Below are 18678 nucleotides of genomic sequence, written 5' to 3'. Positions count from 1 at the left end.
GAAGTACTTTAATTAATATTTTCTCTTTGTAATAGAGGAGCTGACAAGACTCGTAGTTTATAATCCTTTTAATTCAATTTAAACCGTTGTAAAAAAAAAAAAATAAAAAAAAAAAAAACGCTAGGGTGACGGACAGAAAATGAACGGGAAAAAAACAACAAATAGCAACATTACCCTTGTTTCTCTCTTCGATATTTTGAAGCTCAAAATTGACGGAAATCACCACTTTGCACTGCTGCCACCGCCAGCCGCACCTTCCAGAGTTTCAGCCACCGCCCACGGGCCATCGCACCTCCGCACAGCCGCACTCCAGCCACTGTGTCCAACCCTCTAGGTAGCTCAATTCCATACTTTAAAGATTGATTTTGATGTTTTTAATTTCTTATTATAAACTAGTTGTTGGGTTGATTTTGTGCTTAAATGAGATTTTTATGTTATTTCATCTATCAAATCAGTGTGGTTGTTGTTCGATATTGATGTTTTGTTATTTAATTCATCAAATAGGGAGTTAGGGTTTCTGATTTTTTAGGAATTGATAATATTGATTTTCTGATTTTTTTTCTTTGAAATTGATATTATAAATTTATAATAGGCTAGTGAAATTGATGATTTGATATTTAATCTATGAAATTATTTGAATTTGAAGAGTTGAAGCAAGAATGATGCACGTTATTCATTACCATCTTAACACTTCGATAAGATGCAGAATTGTATCTTTCCTTTACCAATTAACATTATCATAGCGGTGCTGATTGTATCTTTCTTGATTAGACTACATATGAAAAGATGCAAGGTTGCCAATGTCAGCTGCCCTATTATTTTTTAAGATATGCTGTAGCCTTCAATGCATGCATGCTGTATTTTGATAATATGTAGGTGAAAAGTGTACAGAGATGAGATAGACGTGTTTTAGCATCATGCCATTCTTTGCTCAGAGGTCATTGCCAAATTAGAGGGATTTTGAAATTCACAGTTTCCTTGTGCTCTTGTAAATCCACTAATTCATATAAAGTATTCTCCATTTCGACTAGACTTTCCTGCATAGGTTTTTTTTTGCCATTAGTTGCAGTTATAGTGATTACTGCTCACTACTAATGTCATGACCTATAACCTGATAATTTAGGCCTTTATGATTTTGTACAATTTGCTGGCCTGTGATATGCAGTTTCAGCAGTTTTTAACTATTTTATATGTTTTTAGATGTTTCCTTGTAAAGAGTCTTGGATTCTTGCTGATGGGTGCTCCTAAACAAAAGTGGACAGCAGAAGAAGAAGCAGCTCTAAAAGCTGGAGTACGCAAGCATGGGTCTGGTAAGTGGCAAACAATACTTAGAGATCCAGAGTTCAGCAATGTCCTATGCTCCCGTTCAAATGTGGATCTCAAGGTATGGTACTGAGTCCTTTTAGGGGAATTGAAGCTTTGATTTATATGAACATACTTTAACATTGTGAAATTGATAGAGGCAAGGAAAATTCTATTTCAGCTTGAATGACTGTTCCTATCTGTTTGTATTGAACTTGTGCTAATACCAGAATTTCATCATCATTCTTGACAGGATAAGTGGAGAAATATTAATGTGACTTTGAGTGGCTTAGGATCTAGAGAAAAAGCTAGGCTAGCACTTAAGAGGAATCCACAAATCCCCAAACTTGATGACAAGCCTTCGGTGGTGAACCATTTTAGGAGTGATGAGGATGCTGTTGAAGATGAACTTGTTGGTACCCCCAGTGAGACAGTTCAGGTTGCTGATTCGAAGAAAACATATACAAGGTCATACTCCTTTTGTCATTATGTTGACCTGTTCTTTATTTGTATAACTTGGTGTATGAACTGTGGTGTTGTTATAACCAAATATGCTACTCTTGCAGCCCGTATAAAATCTAAGACTGGACTAGTAACATCTGGTCTGTATAGAGTTTCATGGTTAGTGTTGATATACTGTGCTTTATCTGCTCATCCCAGAATGCATAATTGCATAATTGAGTTAGGTCTTTATAATGGATACTTGACTACAATCACTTTAATAGTGTGTTTGTTTTAAAGGAGATGGAGGGAAAGGATGGGACATAGAGGGGTGGAGTATCTTTCATTTGGATAACAAATGAGGAAGGAAGGGAATTGGAGGGGAGAGAAATGGAGGAATTAAATTGTAAGAATTGATAGTGGAGAGATTTGGAACTTCCCTCCCCTCCCTTTCCCTTTCCCTCCCTCATCCCCTACCTCTCCTTCTTTTCCACCCCTAAACAACCGGAAAACCCAATAAAAATATAAAATCACATACTAAAGGTGGGTGTTCTTGTTTTGAAACTCTATGTTGAGCCATTATCTGCCCACCCAAGATGCAAAGAGGTAGTTGAAATTTACAGCTTGTTTGGATAAGACTTAGGCCCTGTTCACTTAACCTCATTTTTGTTGAACTGAAATTATTTAAATTATTTTTGCTGAAATTTAATTACTTTTATTGAATTGAAATTAATTTTATAAAATTGAGATTATTTTCACCGATTCTCTATTATATTTGTTCTTTACAACTAATATTTACTAAATTGAATATTATTTTTTAAGGTGAAGTGAACAAGGTCTTAAAGAGGGAAGAGGTGAGGATGGGTTGAAAAACACTATTCCCCTATATCTTTGCGACAGAAAGAGTTCCATGAACATGATCTTTTTTCCCCAATCACAACATATTTACAAATTTGTAATTCTTGTGAATTTTACCTGCTTCTTGAATACTTTGATCTATGTTAATCAGAGACGGCTAATATCGCGAAGTGTCCGTGTCGACACTACACTTCACGGACACGGATACGGGACACGTGTTCGATTCTTTACTGTGCACTCGGACACTTCCATTAAGAGATGAGAGGAAAAAAAGAGAAGAAACATGAAAGAAAAACATATCTTGTTCGAAAACCACCATTAATATAGAGAAGATGGAGAGAAAAAGATTGCCATTTATTAGGAGAATTTACCGAGGAAAGAATTATAATAAAAAAAAATAGGGGTAGACACAATGAAAAATTTAAAGCTTTTGTAATATATAATTTATTTATATAAATTTAAGTGACGTATTGACGTGTCCCCGTACCCGTGTCCAAATAGTCCCCGTGTCCTAAAATTTTGGAACTTGCCGGATTGGACACTTGGACATGTGTTCGTGTTTGACACCCGTTCCCGAGATTATGTAACATAGCTTTTGATATATATATAAAATAATTGAGAAATTGACTTAGGCTTCAATCATCCTTCCAAACTTTCCAATTATGGAGCAAATTGTTTATATAAGATGAAGGAAAAATCTTTCCACTTTTCTGCCCTCCATTTAACTCATCCTCACAATCTGGAATCCAAACAAGGCACCCCCTATCTTTCCCTTTAAATCTCTCTATCCAAACAAGCTGTTAGTGATACAAATTGTGGCAATTAAAACTAACGTGAAACATTGATTGACATAAGAGAAAGGATGAGAGGTGTATAGTTGCTAGGTTATTCTTTTGTGGGTTCATTCTTTTTTGTAGGGCCCTAAAACAGATTTAAAAAGTTGTAAAAGGGTTGATGAGTGGGGTTATGCTTTATGTGATGCTGTGTTTAGGAAGCTATGCTAGCTTTAAGAGTTTACAGTCTGTTGATATGGTATGATTTTTTAATATTTCGATAATGATTGTCATTCTGTATTTTGTTTTTGCTTAGGCTGGATAACCTCATATTGGAGGCTATAACAACTCTTCAGGAGCCGAAAGGTTGTGACAGGAATGCAATTGCCATGTACATAGAGGTATTAGAGGCTATAACAACTTACCATCAGCTGTACTCAGAAGCCAGAATAACTTTTTTATTTAATTGCCATCTTCCAGTCTTTGGTTGCTGTAAAAAAAAACTGCTTTTTGACATACTTCTATGACTTTTTATGCTTGTAACTGCTCAATATGTTGATTTTCTTATCATCGCCGACTAATTTTTTGCATCCTATGGCAGTAGCTTTAACAATTTACTGTCAACTAGTTATCAGTTTTGTCTTGCTTAAGTGATGGATTTAAAATATGAAATTGCGGTATGTTTATGTTATTCACCTTCATAGTTGCTTTATATAAGTGGTTCCTGAGTTTTGTTCCAGCTTTATTAAGGATGTGTTATGATTTGTTTATCAATTTTGGAGCATTATCTGTATGTGGATTCTCTGCTGATATCATTTAAGAATTAATTTATCACTTTTATCAGTAACTAACTCTTCTTGTTAGTTGTGGATCAAGAGTTCTCATGAAGTAGGGCTATCTAAATCCAAATATAGAATTAGCGCTAGTAATAGGGAGATATTTATGCTTTCTCAAACATCAATAATTTGCTTTGAACACCAAAGCAGCTATTATTACATCAGATAAGCATATTCCAATTATTATATTTTCTTAAGTGAAAGAGAAGGGCAAGCCCCAAGAAACAAAGAAAACTAGCCAACTAAGAAAAGAAAAGGCAACATAAATGAACAATTGGAAAAGGAAAATTACTAACTACTGAACTCCCTAGCTGGCACTAGTCTTTATCCTTCAAAGCTTCTGGAACCAATCTAGCCCAAGCTACACCACTTAGTCCTCCAATAAAATAGCATGAAGGTCCTTCCGGACCGCCTTTAACAACAGTAATATCTGTTCCACATCCACTTTATGCTGCTGCTTTTTCTTCATCCTACTTTTGTTTTTTTTTTTAATTATACTTTGACTTATTTTAATTATGTAGTCATGTTCATGATGTATATGAATCTCCCAAAATTACCCTATTACTTTCATTGGTAAGCTGAGGGTAAAGAAAACGAATCGCAAAGAATGACCAAATTGATTAGAGTACATACTACCATCCACTTTTTGGCCTGAAGAAGATTAATATTTTTCCCTCTTTCATTTTGTTTTCTTTCCTTTCCTTTTTTTTTTTTTTTTTTTTTTTTCTTTCCTTTTTTTACAATTTTATTTACTTTAATGTCCTCCCTGTCCTAAGTTCTAGTTATCCCTACTCTCCCGTCATCACAAGCCAAGAACCTCTAAATCCTCTTAGAATTAGCACACTTAAAGAACAAGTGCGACACACTTTCATTTTCAGCAAGACAAAAAAGAAAAAAAAAAAGAAAAAAGAGAAATAGGATCCCAAGGCACATGCCAAGCAGTCAACCTGTTTTTGGTAACCAGCTTATTACAAACAGCTTATTAATTATGTAGTCATGTTCATGATGTATATGAATCTCCCAAAATTACCCTATTACTTTCATTGGTAAGCTGAGGGTAAAGAAAACGAATCTCAAAGAATGACCAAATTGATTAGAATACATACTACCATCCACTTTTTGGCCTGAAGAAGATTAATATTTTTCCCTCTTTCATTTTGTTTTCTTTCCTTTCCTTTTTTTTTTTTTTTTTTTTTTTTTCCTCTTAGAATTAGCACACTTAAAGAACAAGTGCGACACACTTTCATTTTCAGCAAGACAAAAAAGAAAAAAAAAAGAAAAAAGAGAAATAGGATCCCAAGGCATATGCCAAGCAGTCAACCTGTTTTTGGTAACCAGCTTATTACAAACAGCAAGCGAAGTAGTACAAAGATTTTAGGAGAAGCTTTATTATTACAAATAACCATCTTTCAATTAATTTTAGCTCCTTGAGGCCTGATCAAAGCATATAACTCTCATTTTCCCCTGATGCACTTCAACTACCAATTTCATCAATTATTGCCCTGCATTTCAGATTCCTTTTCAGAACCCAAGAACATTTCTTAGGTATAGGAGCAGACTAGAACTCTGTATATATGAAATAATGTATATGAACCCATTTGACCCTACATGTTATCTGCTTTGTGAGCAAGAACCCACATCACCCTGGTTATTGCAGCCTTGTTCCAGTCACCAAGAGAAATAGCATTCCATCCCCCACAAAACTACCGCACACCAGATTCCAGGAAATCAGGGCCTTCTTAGAAGGGTTAGCTTTCCCTGTCCAAAGAAAGCACCATCCTGATTAGCCTCTGAAAATCCACGAAATATACCTCACTCTTTCTCAAATTTGAAGAAAACCTATACTCATAAAGAACTTATGAAAAGCTACAAACAGGGAGTATAATGAATATCAACTCTAGAGAACTCGAGCAGATTTTCATATTCACCAGCAAACATCGTGTGAGTGATGTTTAGATTCTCACATCTAGGATGAAAGTTGAAATTTGGATTAAGTGTCAGCTCATGCTTGGACAACTAGTCCATACTCCCCCCCCCCCCGGGCGTGTAATTTATTCGTGCCACTTGACCATTTAAAGTGATGCTCTCTTAGTTTGATTTGGTGGTCGATTACATGTGCTAATTTGGCTTACAGACCTGAAAGCAATTCTTGTATCTGGCTGTTGAAGAGAGAAAGAAAAAGATCCAACAGTGCTAGGAAACTCCCAATTTATTACCAAATTGCATCTTTTTACAGGCAATAGCCCTATCATTGACTGTATCTTTTTACAGGCAGCGTCTTGTTTATTTTTCTTACATTTTTTTTTTGTGGAAAATAGTATAGCTATTTATTTATTTGTTTATTTTTATTCTAGTTGGTGTCGGAAAGGCTTCTGACATTATTTTTCTTAATATATAACTAAAGTTCTGACTCACATTTTTCTTCTGCTAGGAGCGGTTTTGGGCACCTCCAAATTTCAGTAAATTATTGGCTTCAAAATTGAAGTTTATGGCATCAAATGGTCAGTTGATTAAGGTGAGGATGTTTGAAGTAGGTTTTTGTTGGAAGACATGAGTCCACATGACTGTTGTAAAAATTGCTTACAACAAGCATCATCAGTTCGTAAAATTTTAGCTGTTTGGTTGTCACCCTTTGGGTTGCTTTTAATGCATTTATATTTTTCTTTGCTTGGTGTGATTGTGTAAATTGAGTGAGTTGACGTCAAGATTTTTATTTCATGTTTCGTATAGCCTCTATTTAGGATTTTTTTATTATTAATTTATTTTATTTTATTTTATTTTTTTATTTTTTTTATTTTTTTTTTTTTTTGGGGGGGGGGGGGGTGTGGGGGGTGGGGGGATATGACACCCTATGGATTGAGAGAATCGGAGCGAAAGGAAGAGAAGAGAAAATAAGGGATTCATCCTCGCTTCTTTGGATACCATTGATAGAAAGGAAGGGAAATGGAAGGATTCATTTTCCCTCCCACTTTAATAAACCAAATCCTTCCAATGTTGGAATGATTTGGAGGGAAAATGTAACCTAACTTTCTCCCTCCCCTCCCCTTCCATTCGTCCCCCTTCCTTCTTCTTCTCTCCCTTCCCTTTATTTCCACTTTGCCATGCAAACAAACCAAAAGTTTAAATGTCTAATTGAGACCTTTTATAGGGCTGACCTGGAATTGCATCACTTGTTATCTATTCAAATGGTTTTTTGCTGAGCATTCACATCCACTTTCTCTTCATGTGATGTATCTTAGATCTCAGGTTTATTTTACAACTGTACTGTTAATTAGCTGCTTTCCAGAATGGACATACTAATGTGGGTATTGGTTTTAATTGTGCCAGGTTAAGCACAGGTATAGAATATCTGAGAGTTTACCTTATTCTGAGACAAGAAAAGATTTATTGGATAGTAAATACAAGGACCATGCTAAGCTAGAAAGCAAGGAACTTAAAATTTTTACAAGGTCAGAAGTTGTTGCAGAATTGGGGAAAATGAAGAGTTTGTCGCCTCATGAAGCTGCTTCTGCAGCTGCTCGAGCAGTTGCTGAAGCAGAAGTTGCTATTATGGAAGCTGAGAAGGCTACAAGGGAGGCCGAGGCTGCAGAAGCTGAAGCAGAAGCTGCAAAAGTATTTGCTGAGGCAGCAATCAAAGCGTTAAAGTGTCAAAACCTTCGTGCGTGGTAAGTTCAATCTTAGTTTTGCTTATTATGCTTTTTTGGTAAGCATTATTGGTTAGATGGTACATCTAAAGAAGCATGTCATACTACTTAGATACCTTTCGCTGTTCCAAAAATTTATAGAGATTGTTAAATGCGTAATATTATCGATTCTGTTGAATAAAATAAATAAATCAATCAATCAATCAAAGCCTTAATCCCATAAGTGGGGTCAGCTACATAAACCAAATTTGATTATTCCGTGTTATCATCGACAAAGATCCTCCTCCTCCATCCCTCACGATCCAATGCCTCATCCTCATGCAAATCTATATACTTGATATCCTTCCTTACTTCTTCCAACCAAGTCATTATTGGTCTCCCTTTTTGTCGTTTTACCCCTCCATGGTCCCACTCTTCCACTTTTCGTACCGGTGCACCCTCGGGTCTTCGTCTTACATGTCCAAACTAATGCAGACGATTTTCCCCTAGTTTGTCTACAATGCCTACCACACCTACCTTCTTGCGTATAACCTCATTTCTGATTCTATCTCTTAGAGTGTTCCCGTACATCCACCTTAACATTCGCATTTCCGTAACCTCCATCTTTTTAATGTGCTCCTTCTTAGAAGCCCAACATTCTATACCATAGAGCAACACTGGTCTTATGGCAGTTAATTTTCCTTTCAACTGTAAGGGAATGCTTCGGTCACATAACACTCCCGTGGCCGCTCTCCACTTAAGGCACCCCGACTTAATCCCGTGGGCCACATCTTGATCAATGTCACCATTTTTCTGGATGTTCGACCTAAAATTTTTAAAACATTCGCTCATGGTCAAGTCCTTTCCATCCAAACTCACTACCTCATTGCTTGTCCCCCTCTGAGTACCATAGCGGCATACCAAATATTCACTCTGTAGATTCCAATCTTTGCCTCCATTGCTCTAACTTGACATTAACCCCATCTTTAGTTTCATCCACCAAAACGATATCATCTGCAAACAACATACCTCTTGAATTAGTCTAGTTACTTCATCTAGAATCGTTGCAAAAAGGAAAGGGCTTAATGCAATCCAATTGTAATAGGGTAATCTTTTGTCAACCCTCCACACGTCTCACATTTGTTGACACATTCCGACACATATCCTTAACCTGGTCCATGTACCTTCGTGGGATATCTTTTTTCAACATTCCCCACCAAAGTACCTCTCTTGGCACCTTGTCATATGCCTTCTCTAAATCAATAAAGACCATATGCAGATCCTTCTTCTTTACCCTATAAAACTCCATCATCTGTCTTATCAAATGGATTGCTTCCATAGTGGATCTCCCCGGCATAAAACTAAATTGGTTATTCGAATTGCATGGGCATTCCCTTAACCAATTTTCAATCACTTTTTCCCACAACTTCCTAGTGTGACTCATAAGCTTGAAAATTAAAAGTTAGGCAATTAACTGAGGAAGTGTTCAGAATGCTCTTAACCAAAGCACATTTTTTATTTTTACTTTCTTGCCAATTAAAGGGATTTAGCATCCCCCCCCCCCCTCCCATTGGTTCTCTAATAGGTTATTTTTTCCTCAGTCTTCATTGAACATTTTGAATTTAATTAGTTTGCTCATCATCTTGTAATTATATTGCTCTTGGCGAACCCACAATGGAGTTTAGTTTAAAGGTCGCTCTCACTCCTTTCTTATCTTGGAAGACATCTAAATTGGTTGAATTGCCAAATTTGTATATTAAGTTCCTAACTTGGTAAATAAATCATCTTTGGTGACGATTATTCCTAAAATTTTTCTAGATTTCACTAAAACTAGTATATGCATATGCACATTTTATATATAGGTTGGGATCTAATAAGAAGATTCTCAAGTCAAGAAGGATTTAATGTGCAAACTAATTAATAGCATCAAACACACCCAAACACACACATTTACAAGGGAGCAGAAGCAAAGTAATAGCCGCACCCCACCTAACTACTTAACAATTTCTCATTTCTCATATACCTTATGAGTAAAAAGCCTCAAAAGTTACAAAAATACCAAGGGGGATGTTGAAGATGAAATCGTATGCAAAATTTATTGGCAAATTGAAATTCTTTATCTTATGTGAAGATTAAAAGGGCATTAACTCTTGTGATATGCGCTTAATTTTGATTTGTGAATAACTTGTTTATGGTTTGAATTTATGAGGGACTATAGGCGTCTAGAATTAACATAGTTCAGAATTCACTATAATTTGTCCAAAATTTACTAAAACTAGTGTCCCTTCGTTTTCTTTTATTAATCTTACTTAAAATCTTGACATTATTCACAATTTGAAGGAATCATTTAAATAATCCGAATCTATAAGATAAAATTTAGTAAAGTAAAGTTTATTTAATCCGTCTTAAAGAATACTATAAGAATTTATAATTTTTATAATTTGTAATGATACATAATTAGAGATATTATGATGCGTATGTTAATCCAAAAATATATTATGGGAATAAAGTGAACAATGTTAAAGGACCAACCCAACCAAAAGTTTAAGTTAATGGTTGAATTCTAAAACTGATTGATATACTCTATCATGCCTCATGAAAGACCGTTGAGCTTGAAATGTGGTGGTTGCCGCATGAGTCTTCCCATAGGGCCTAATATCCTAAGTTAAATATTCCACTTGAACCGAGGGATTCATGTGATTTGATCCGTGACCGTTATGTCACTCTAGATATTGATGTCATGTAAAAGGGTCAACTTAATCAAAAGTTTAAGCTAATGGTTGAAGTCCAAGATTGGTTTATATATTTTATCAAAATTTAGCTCAAATCTATTAGTCGTTGACTTGGTGAGGTACTTCTTGGTGAATAGTTCAATAATTCATTTTAGCATTTATGGTGAGGTTTTGAGAAATTGGGTAAAGAGAAATAGCATTTAAGGGATGGAAAGGCATTGCAAAAAGTTAGAAGAATAAAACAAAATCCGAGGGGTTAATATGCACTTGGTACCTTTTGTGAGATCATTGCACCATATGTTTTTAGAATTCATCCAATGTAAATCATCATTTATGCTTTCATATGCACGACTGCATACACATGAAAAATAAGGACTAGGAGTTTTATGATTCATCTTTTACTGATCTTCTTGAGAATTATGTCAACTCTTTCTGGCTCATTGCTTGGGAAACTTAATCAAACATTCTAACACAAACGCACGCACATCACGCCTACCTCTCACCTCGGTGGGGAGAGGCTTTTCTCCAGGTTCTGATTTTGACTGTCCAATGTTTATTTGTGCAGCTGACATGTGTTGCTATCTGGCTTACCAACTAATGCTACTTTAAATGCCTGGCACAAAACAAATAGATCAACTTCAATGTTCCAACGCACTGTAGCGTGCCATTGTGTTCATAATTATAGTTTAAAATGCTTTATCTCTTGTAAATTTTTGCTCAGAACCTTCTTTTATGGAAGAATTGAGAGTTTGATAGGATGTTTATAGGTTCGGAAAAAAGGAATGAAATGAGGAACATAAAGTGCAAAGAGTTTCAAATTCCAAATTGAAAATCTTGTTTGTTTATTTATTAATTTATTTAAACTTTTTTTGAATTTATTTTTTATTTATTTATCAAGTGTCTTCTTATAATTATTGTTTCAACCTGAGATGTGGGCTAATTCATTGATTATAAAACAATAACTTTATGCGCTACGAAATCCATCACAAAATTAAGGATCCAGGGTAATTGTCCACCTAAACAGAAGGATTCCAGGTACCATCATCAAAGGGAGGCAAGTAAGTAATTGAGCTCTGCTGCCTTCTTCCTGTTTTCTCACTGACTTTCTTGCTTGTTGCGCCGTATAAGTTCTTATCGTGTTGTTAATTACTCCAAGACCACTAACAATATTAGCCCAAGATGCCAGAATCACCATCAATTTTGTGCATCTCAACACGACGTAAGCTGCATGCAATAAAATCTTCACCATCAATTAGCAGGCGTGAAGAGGCATCTTTAAATGCCTCTAGTTAGCTTTCCGTAGCTTCGATCACATCAGCAGATAGCTTTCTGTTATTACCGCATAAATCTCGAGAACACAATGACATGGTCCAAAACGGCTTCGTGTTCTTGTACAGTATCTGAACCAATGCAAAGCTTTGATCAGTTCTCTTGTACAGTATCTGAACCAATGCAAAGCTTTCATCAGTTCACCTATTCCAGCCTCCTTCCACACATACAGAGAAGGGACATTCCTTTAAAGTGCGAAGATTGTATTATTGATCACATGGACATCCTCTATGTGCTTAAGTTACTTCTGGTTGTTGGTTTTGCTCCTTTACATGTGCACTAGGAATACACCTACACTTTTTAATTTGGTTGTTGAGGAGGGCTGAAGGGTGGTGGTGCAGGTGGGGTGTGTGTGTGTTGGGTGGGGGAGGGGGGAGGCAAAATTTAAGTAGTTTAGTGTAGACGTCGTAGGAATTGATCTAATTTATCACAACTGCATGCGCTTGGCTATCTTAGGAAGATGTGAAATTGACATTTTATTGAATAGGAAAAAGGTCAAAGTAGAGAGTCGCCAACAAGTCATTTATGGAACTTGTACATCGTTCATGGATTATTAAAGAAAAAAGGACTAGACAAGCATGACTAGGGACAAATCCAAAGGTAACAATGATTTGATCAATGAAGGTTACACCTCATTCACAATACATGATTTTAGTAACTCCATGTGAATATGAAACATCAAGGGGGGTTCGGCGATGATGGTATGAAATTGAATCAGGAACAAAATTTCATCTGTATCGCCTCTACTCGATTCTTATTATGATATGTAAAAATTGCAATCGAAATGATATTATAACAAGTATTTAGTTTGCTCCAAACCAGATTATATTAAGTCGGTTGAATATTAATGTACATGTAAAATTGTCAATTTGTGATTACTTGATTAAACAATTAGATTACTTGGTTCCTTAATCGGTTAGCAATAATTACCTTATTAATCGTGATTTTCAAATATCGGTCTCAATTCTCATGCATTAGATCATGCGATTAAAGCAATAAAATCATGTAACGCAAACAAATCATGTTACAATTACTATTGAAAGAACCTTAGCATGATACCAGCGATAATCCACCAACCTACACATGATACTAGTAATAATCAAAGCAATTAAATAATTAGAGTAGTAAATCCAAGAGTATAATACCCCGTATTTTTTAAGTATTTTATATGTTATTAAATATTTATAAAGCATATTTTTAAGGGCCCAATTATTTTAATTCAAAATTCAAAGGGTTATTCCGATAACGACATATTCGCCTCTGACGATCAAGTTAGTAACCATAACACGAAGGCGTTTTAGAGAGAGAAAGTAGAGAGAAGTTAGAACAATTTTATATGCCTTGAATGATATGTCTATATCTACCCCTCCCATCATTAATGATTGGGGTATTTATAGAGGTGGGAGTGTGTGCCATCTAGTGTGTGATGACATAAAATGGTGGGAGCTAATTGGCGACGTAATTAGAGTAGGACACGTGTCCTAGAGGGGAGAAAATTTTGGTGCTTGTCTCGGGAGTTGAGCCTCTAGATGTAAGAAGGCATTCTCTCCTTCAGGTGCTTCTATGTTTTGGCACGTGTCGCCCTTTCATTGAGCCATGTGTCACTATAGGATTGGACCACGTGATGGGGCATTTTTACCCTAAACAATATGTACCTTAAAAGGCTGTTAAAGGACAAGCGTCGGTGGATTTCGTGGCTGACCATCCACCTATGGAAAACATAATGGTCCAAGAAGAGAAACCAGGGACTATGTTCTTTGATGGATCTAGTATGAGAGAGTTAGTTAGGGCTGGAATTGTGATTTATTCACCTTTTGGTGTAGTGACTAAGATGGCGATTACTTTTCAACTCAATGCACAGATAATAAAGCAGAGTTTTAAGCCTTGGTAATTGGATTGAAGATGCTCAAAGATATGGGACTTACAAGAGTTAAGGTGTTGGGCGATTCGCAATGGGTAATAACCCGAGTAAACAAAAAATATAAGGAATTTCACCCCTGGCGACGACTTTCTCATCTATTATTCAAGAGCTTATCAATGCTTTTGAATATATTCAAGTCTCCTATATCCCAAGAGAAGAAAATAATAGGTTGAGTTTTGGCACAATAAGCATCATTGCTTGATTGCAAGGGTTTTGATAAATCAGTTATTGATATACGCACATCAAAAGGTGAAGGAAGAAGTGCACAAGTACGACATGGTTGCTCAAGACACATATTGGAGAAAAAAGATTAAGGAGTACTTAAAAGACCCTTCAAGAGGAAAAGTGTCAGCTAAAGTTAGACTAACAGCTACAAATTACTTTCTTATGGGAAGTAAGCTGTTTAGGAAAGATCCTCAAGGCTTATTACTAAGATGTGTTAGCACAAAGAAAGTATTAACCATTTTAGCTCAAGTTCATCATGGTATATGTGGGTAACACTAAACCAGGATTAAGATTAGATGGTTGATCCACCACATGGGGTTCTATTGGCCTTCTGTTAGACAAGATTGTTTACAGTATGCAAAAGGGTTTAAACATTGTCAACACTTTAGACCAATAAGTAGGGCACCATCGATAGAATTGCACCTTATAATCAAGCCTTGGCCTTTTAGAGGTTGGGCGGCGGATGCAATTGGGCATATTACACCTCCCTCATCATCTCACTATGAGTACATCCTGATAGCTACAGATTATTTCACAAAGTGGATTAAAGTCTTTTAAGAACCTAAATGCAAGGGCGGTAATCTTATTCTTAGAAGAGAGAATCTTTGCAAGATTTGGGATTCCTGAATCTATAACAGTGGATCAAGCTACCATGTTTACAGGGCATGAATTCAATTTCTCTCTCAAGGAATTTGATATACAAAAGATCCACTCAACCCCTTATTTAGCTCAAGCTAATGGAAAGGCCGAAGCCACTAATAAAGTAAACTCTAAAGGGATTACTAAAATGGTGATGAAAATCCTAAAAATTGGCACGTTCTCCTACACTATGCTACTTGGTCATAAAGGACATCAAAAAGATACACAATTGGGACTACCCCCTATAAATTGGTATATGGGAATGAACTTGTTGTACTAGTAGAGTTAAGCGCTAAGTCTGCTAGGATAGCCAGACAGATGGACATAAGTCAAGAAGACTATCAACAATCTATGTCCATCGAATTAAGGGATATTGAAGGTGAAAGGCTTTAAGCGCTAGCCAAGATTGAAGCCCAGAAAAAACAAGTGGCAAAGTCTTACAACAAAAAAGGTGAAACATAAGATCTTTTTGGAAGGAGATTTGGTGTGGAAAATGAAACTTCCGGAACATGACTATAAAGACCGAATATTTAGTAAATAGTCCTCTAAATGTGAAGGTCCATTCAGAGTTCACAAAGTCATGTTAGGAAATGCCTATCTATTGCAAAAGTTAGATGGGGAAATGTTTCTTAGGGCACTTAATGGAAAGTTATTAAAACAGTACAACCCAAGTATTTGAGAACAATATAAGAATTTACGACAAAAGCATCCATCATTGGAGGCTTTTGACATATGAAACTTAATAATGTATTGTTTTCAAACGAAGGGACCTTTTAACTGCAGCCTTACGTTTAACCTCGCCTAATAAAACCTTGCATTTGTTCATCAGTGCCATCTGACTACCATTGTGATCAAACTGATATAAAGATTCTTGTACCAGTGAAGCACCCTCAGATATATATTGCTTCAGTTGTTTCTTCTCTTTTCTTTGATCAGAGAGTTTTCGCTCTACCAAAGCTCTCCTAGTTTAGAGTTTCTTTTCTTCTTCCACAAGATCATCAATCTCAGCTCACAAATGATCCATCGCCAAGTATAACTCTAAATCTTTCTTCTTTAAAAGGTCTCGTTATTGAAAAAACTTTGGATACTTGCTGAGAAATGTCAGAGATCATCAAAGGAGGAAGATATGAGCTTATCTTAGCCAATTTAATGGTACATGCTCGACAAGCGATAGACAAGTTCTCCCATTAAACAAGATCATTTAGTCCCCAGCAAACGAACTTGAGCCATAAGTTCAAGGATAACTTAATTTGTATCTGTAGCGTTTCCTGCAATTTTACCCTCTCATTGAGATCTAGAACTAAGGAGTTTGATCTCTGGAGATGTGGATGGTGGTATACAATCAACAACAAGAGTTAGTCAAAATGAAAGACTCAATAAGCATTATAACTTTATGAAGCTAGAATGTTTACTTTCTTTTGATGTTTGATTAGAAAAAATCTTGGTGTTTCCAATCCCTTGATCAGAAAGTGTTAACACCAAAAAATAATGAGGTACGTGAGATATCAAGTAAGGGAACATAGAAGGAGGGTTTGAGTACTATCACTTACTTAAGTCTGGAGATGCACTTTTTTCCAGGGGCTTCCTCACAAAGACTTGACTCTACGTCATTAAATTCTTGATGAGCAGTCTGAAGTTCAACATCCCTAGCTTGAACATCTGAGGTGTTTCTTTGCACCTTCGCATGAGTGAATTATGTGGTCTTTCTTTTAACTTTATCATGAATATCTGCCTCTTGTTCTGAAATAAACACAGAAGGTTGTTTAGGTTTAAGCGATGGTTCTAAAGTTGGGTCGGGCACAGGATCGCTACCTCCTTGTTTAGCACCATCTTGGACGTTCACCACTTTATCCGGAGCAGCGATAGAAACTGTTTTGGCTCAAGTGTTGACACTGAAGCTGATTAGGGGATTTTGCTCCCACCAATCGGAATGCGCCACGTGGGCCAATCAGGTCCTGCCAAGTGTCCCCCAGTTGGACCTCTCAGGGATTGCCACGTGGCACACGCTTATTCGTCCACCCTGGACTTATTATGTCATGACATGTGGCATACTCCATGCCTAATGGAGAAGCCGGTCACCTAGGCCCAACTTCCGAGGGAAGCCCAATCAGTCCAAGGTTAACCTAAACCTAGATTGGCACGTTTCCCGAGGTTATAAATACCTCCCTTAATCCTCATTAAGGGAGAGGACGCAGAAAAACGCAGATTACACACATTAAACACTCTCACCTAAAGAGACCCAATCACTTTAATTTCCGCATTAATTACTCCTTAATCAAGTACTAACTTGACCGTCGGAGGCGGATCTCCAATCATCCGGAGCATCCGTTTGTTTTGCAGGTACAAGCGTCCGGTTCCAGTCTCGGAATTGTAACTCTCCCGCAGGACATCAGAAAACCCCGAAACATTTTGGCGCCGTATGTGGGGAGAGTACTTCTGAGATGGCATCCACGTCTGTACCGACTCCTGAAAAGAGGCGTCCCCTAGACGACCCTCAAGTTCAGTCGGACCACGATACTGAGAATGAATTTGAAGTTGAAGCTCACACAGCTTCAGACGGGACCCTAAGGGCCCGACGTACCCGTCATACCGAAAGGAGGGAACGGGAACATCTTCAAACTGGAAGCGAGCCAGCAGGCGCACCGCCTGTTCGGCAGCAGTCGACTGATGGGTCTGCTCCCATCACAAGGAACGAACTCATGACCTTCATGAGGGACTTCAAGGGAGAAATTCAAGAGTTGATCAACAAGAAGCCGCCTGCTCTGGACAAGGAGCAGTCGGCTAAGAAACCCTCCACTTCACGGAAGAGGAAGCCAGTTCAAGGGCGAGAGGCGACCCCTCATCCTAAATCTAGGAAGTGGGAGCCACCTGCCCTTGATTTCACAAAATACCGTTTTCCTACTCCAGGAAATAGGAAACTTGTTCGTCATATTTAGGCGGACGGGTCGAGGAAAACATACACAGACGCTCGGCTACTGCTAGAGCAGAAGAAGAGTGACCGATTGTCAGAGTCGGCCTCTACTTCGAACTTCCAAGACAGTCTGTGAAATACCTCGATGAGGCATACTCAGTCGTATCATGAGAGTCAGTCAGGCAGCACCTCCCGTCAGTCCGGCTTTCATAGCGACCAGGCGGTACCAAACTTACCGTTTGTACCGCAACAACAGTATTTTTTACAGCCACCTCCGTTTGGTGGACATGCAGCAAAAAATGTCCAACCTATGGACTGGCAGCTACGGTTGCTTAGACTTGGTGAACAGCCGTCGGCCTTCTCCAAAGAAATTACTGAAGCCGCTCAGCCGGCCAAAGTGAAAAATGTATTAGTAGGCGCCTATGACGGCACTACTAACCCAGAAGACCATCTGATGGCATTCACCAACCTGATGTACCTTCAAGGGTTGGATGATCCCACTTGGTGCAAGTGTTTCCCAGCGACTCTCAAAGGAATCGCACAACAATGGTTCGGCAACCTGCCGACTGGTTGTGTAAATAACTTCAAGACGCTTGCTTACTTATTCACCTCCAACTTCGCCATGAACATCCCTGCGAAGAAGACGACCCTTGATTTAGGAACAATTCAGCAGGGCGAGAAGGAGGGGCTTCGTTCTTACATCAGGCGATTTAACCTGATGAGAATACAGATTCAAGGGTTATCGGATGAAGTAGCCTATACTGACTTTTTCAGAGGTCTCAAAGACGGGTCGACCTTCAAATTTGATTTGGTCCGAAAGAGGGTGGCGACTCTTCAAGAGGCCTTGATTGAAGCGGAAGCCTATATACAGGCGACTGATCTTTGTAGTACGGTAAAATAGTCAGACGGGAAAAGGTCCGACAAAAGAGAAGGACGACAGAAACAGTCGTCAAACAAAGACGAGAAGAGAAAAGAGGTCTGGGCAACTGATTCCTCTAAACAGCCGGCCCAGAAGAAGAAAAAAGAATTCAAACCATACCTCCCAAAAGTATGCGTTTAACAAGGATAGCCAATTTATCCTAAAGGAA

General features: G+C 37.6%; 1 protein-coding gene across 1 annotated transcript; it reads left to right on the top strand.

The window, feature by feature from the left end:
- Positions 1-118: 118 nt before the first annotated feature.
- LOC110697713 (single myb histone 6-like) lies at positions 119-11443 on the top strand. Its single transcript, XM_021875096.1, has 7 exons — positions 119-334; positions 1201-1384; positions 1556-1770; positions 3691-3775; positions 6642-6725; positions 7538-7875; positions 11131-11443. The coding sequence occupies exons 2-7, from the start codon at positions 1235-1237 to the stop codon at positions 11132-11134; spliced, it is 876 nt and encodes a 291-aa protein (XP_021730788.1). The 5' UTR covers positions 119-334; positions 1201-1234; the 3' UTR covers positions 11135-11443.
- Positions 11444-18678: the final 7235 nt, after the last annotated feature.

The sequence above is a fragment of the Chenopodium quinoa genome, unplaced genomic scaffold (genome assembly GCF_001683475.1).
Source record: "Chenopodium quinoa cultivar QQ74 unplaced genomic scaffold, ASM168347v1, whole genome shotgun sequence".
NCBI lineage: Eukaryota > Viridiplantae > Streptophyta > Magnoliopsida > Caryophyllales > Amaranthaceae > Chenopodium > Chenopodium quinoa.
The sequence above is the reverse complement of the archived record's forward strand: the minus strand, read 5'-3'. Positions and strand labels throughout refer to the sequence as shown.

Coding starts and splice junctions, on each gene's coding strand:
- LOC110697713 (XM_021875096.1), top strand. CDS start 1,235: ATGGGTGCTCCTAAACAAAAGTGGACAGCAGAAGAAGAAGCAGCTCTA. Junction 1,385..1,555: donor GTTCAAATGTGGATCTCAAG/GTATGGTACTGA, acceptor CATTCTTGACAG/GATAAGTGGAGAAATATTAA. Junction 6,726..7,537: donor CAAATGGTCAGTTGATTAAG/GTGAGGATGTTT, acceptor TAATTGTGCCAG/GTTAAGCACAGGTATAGAAT.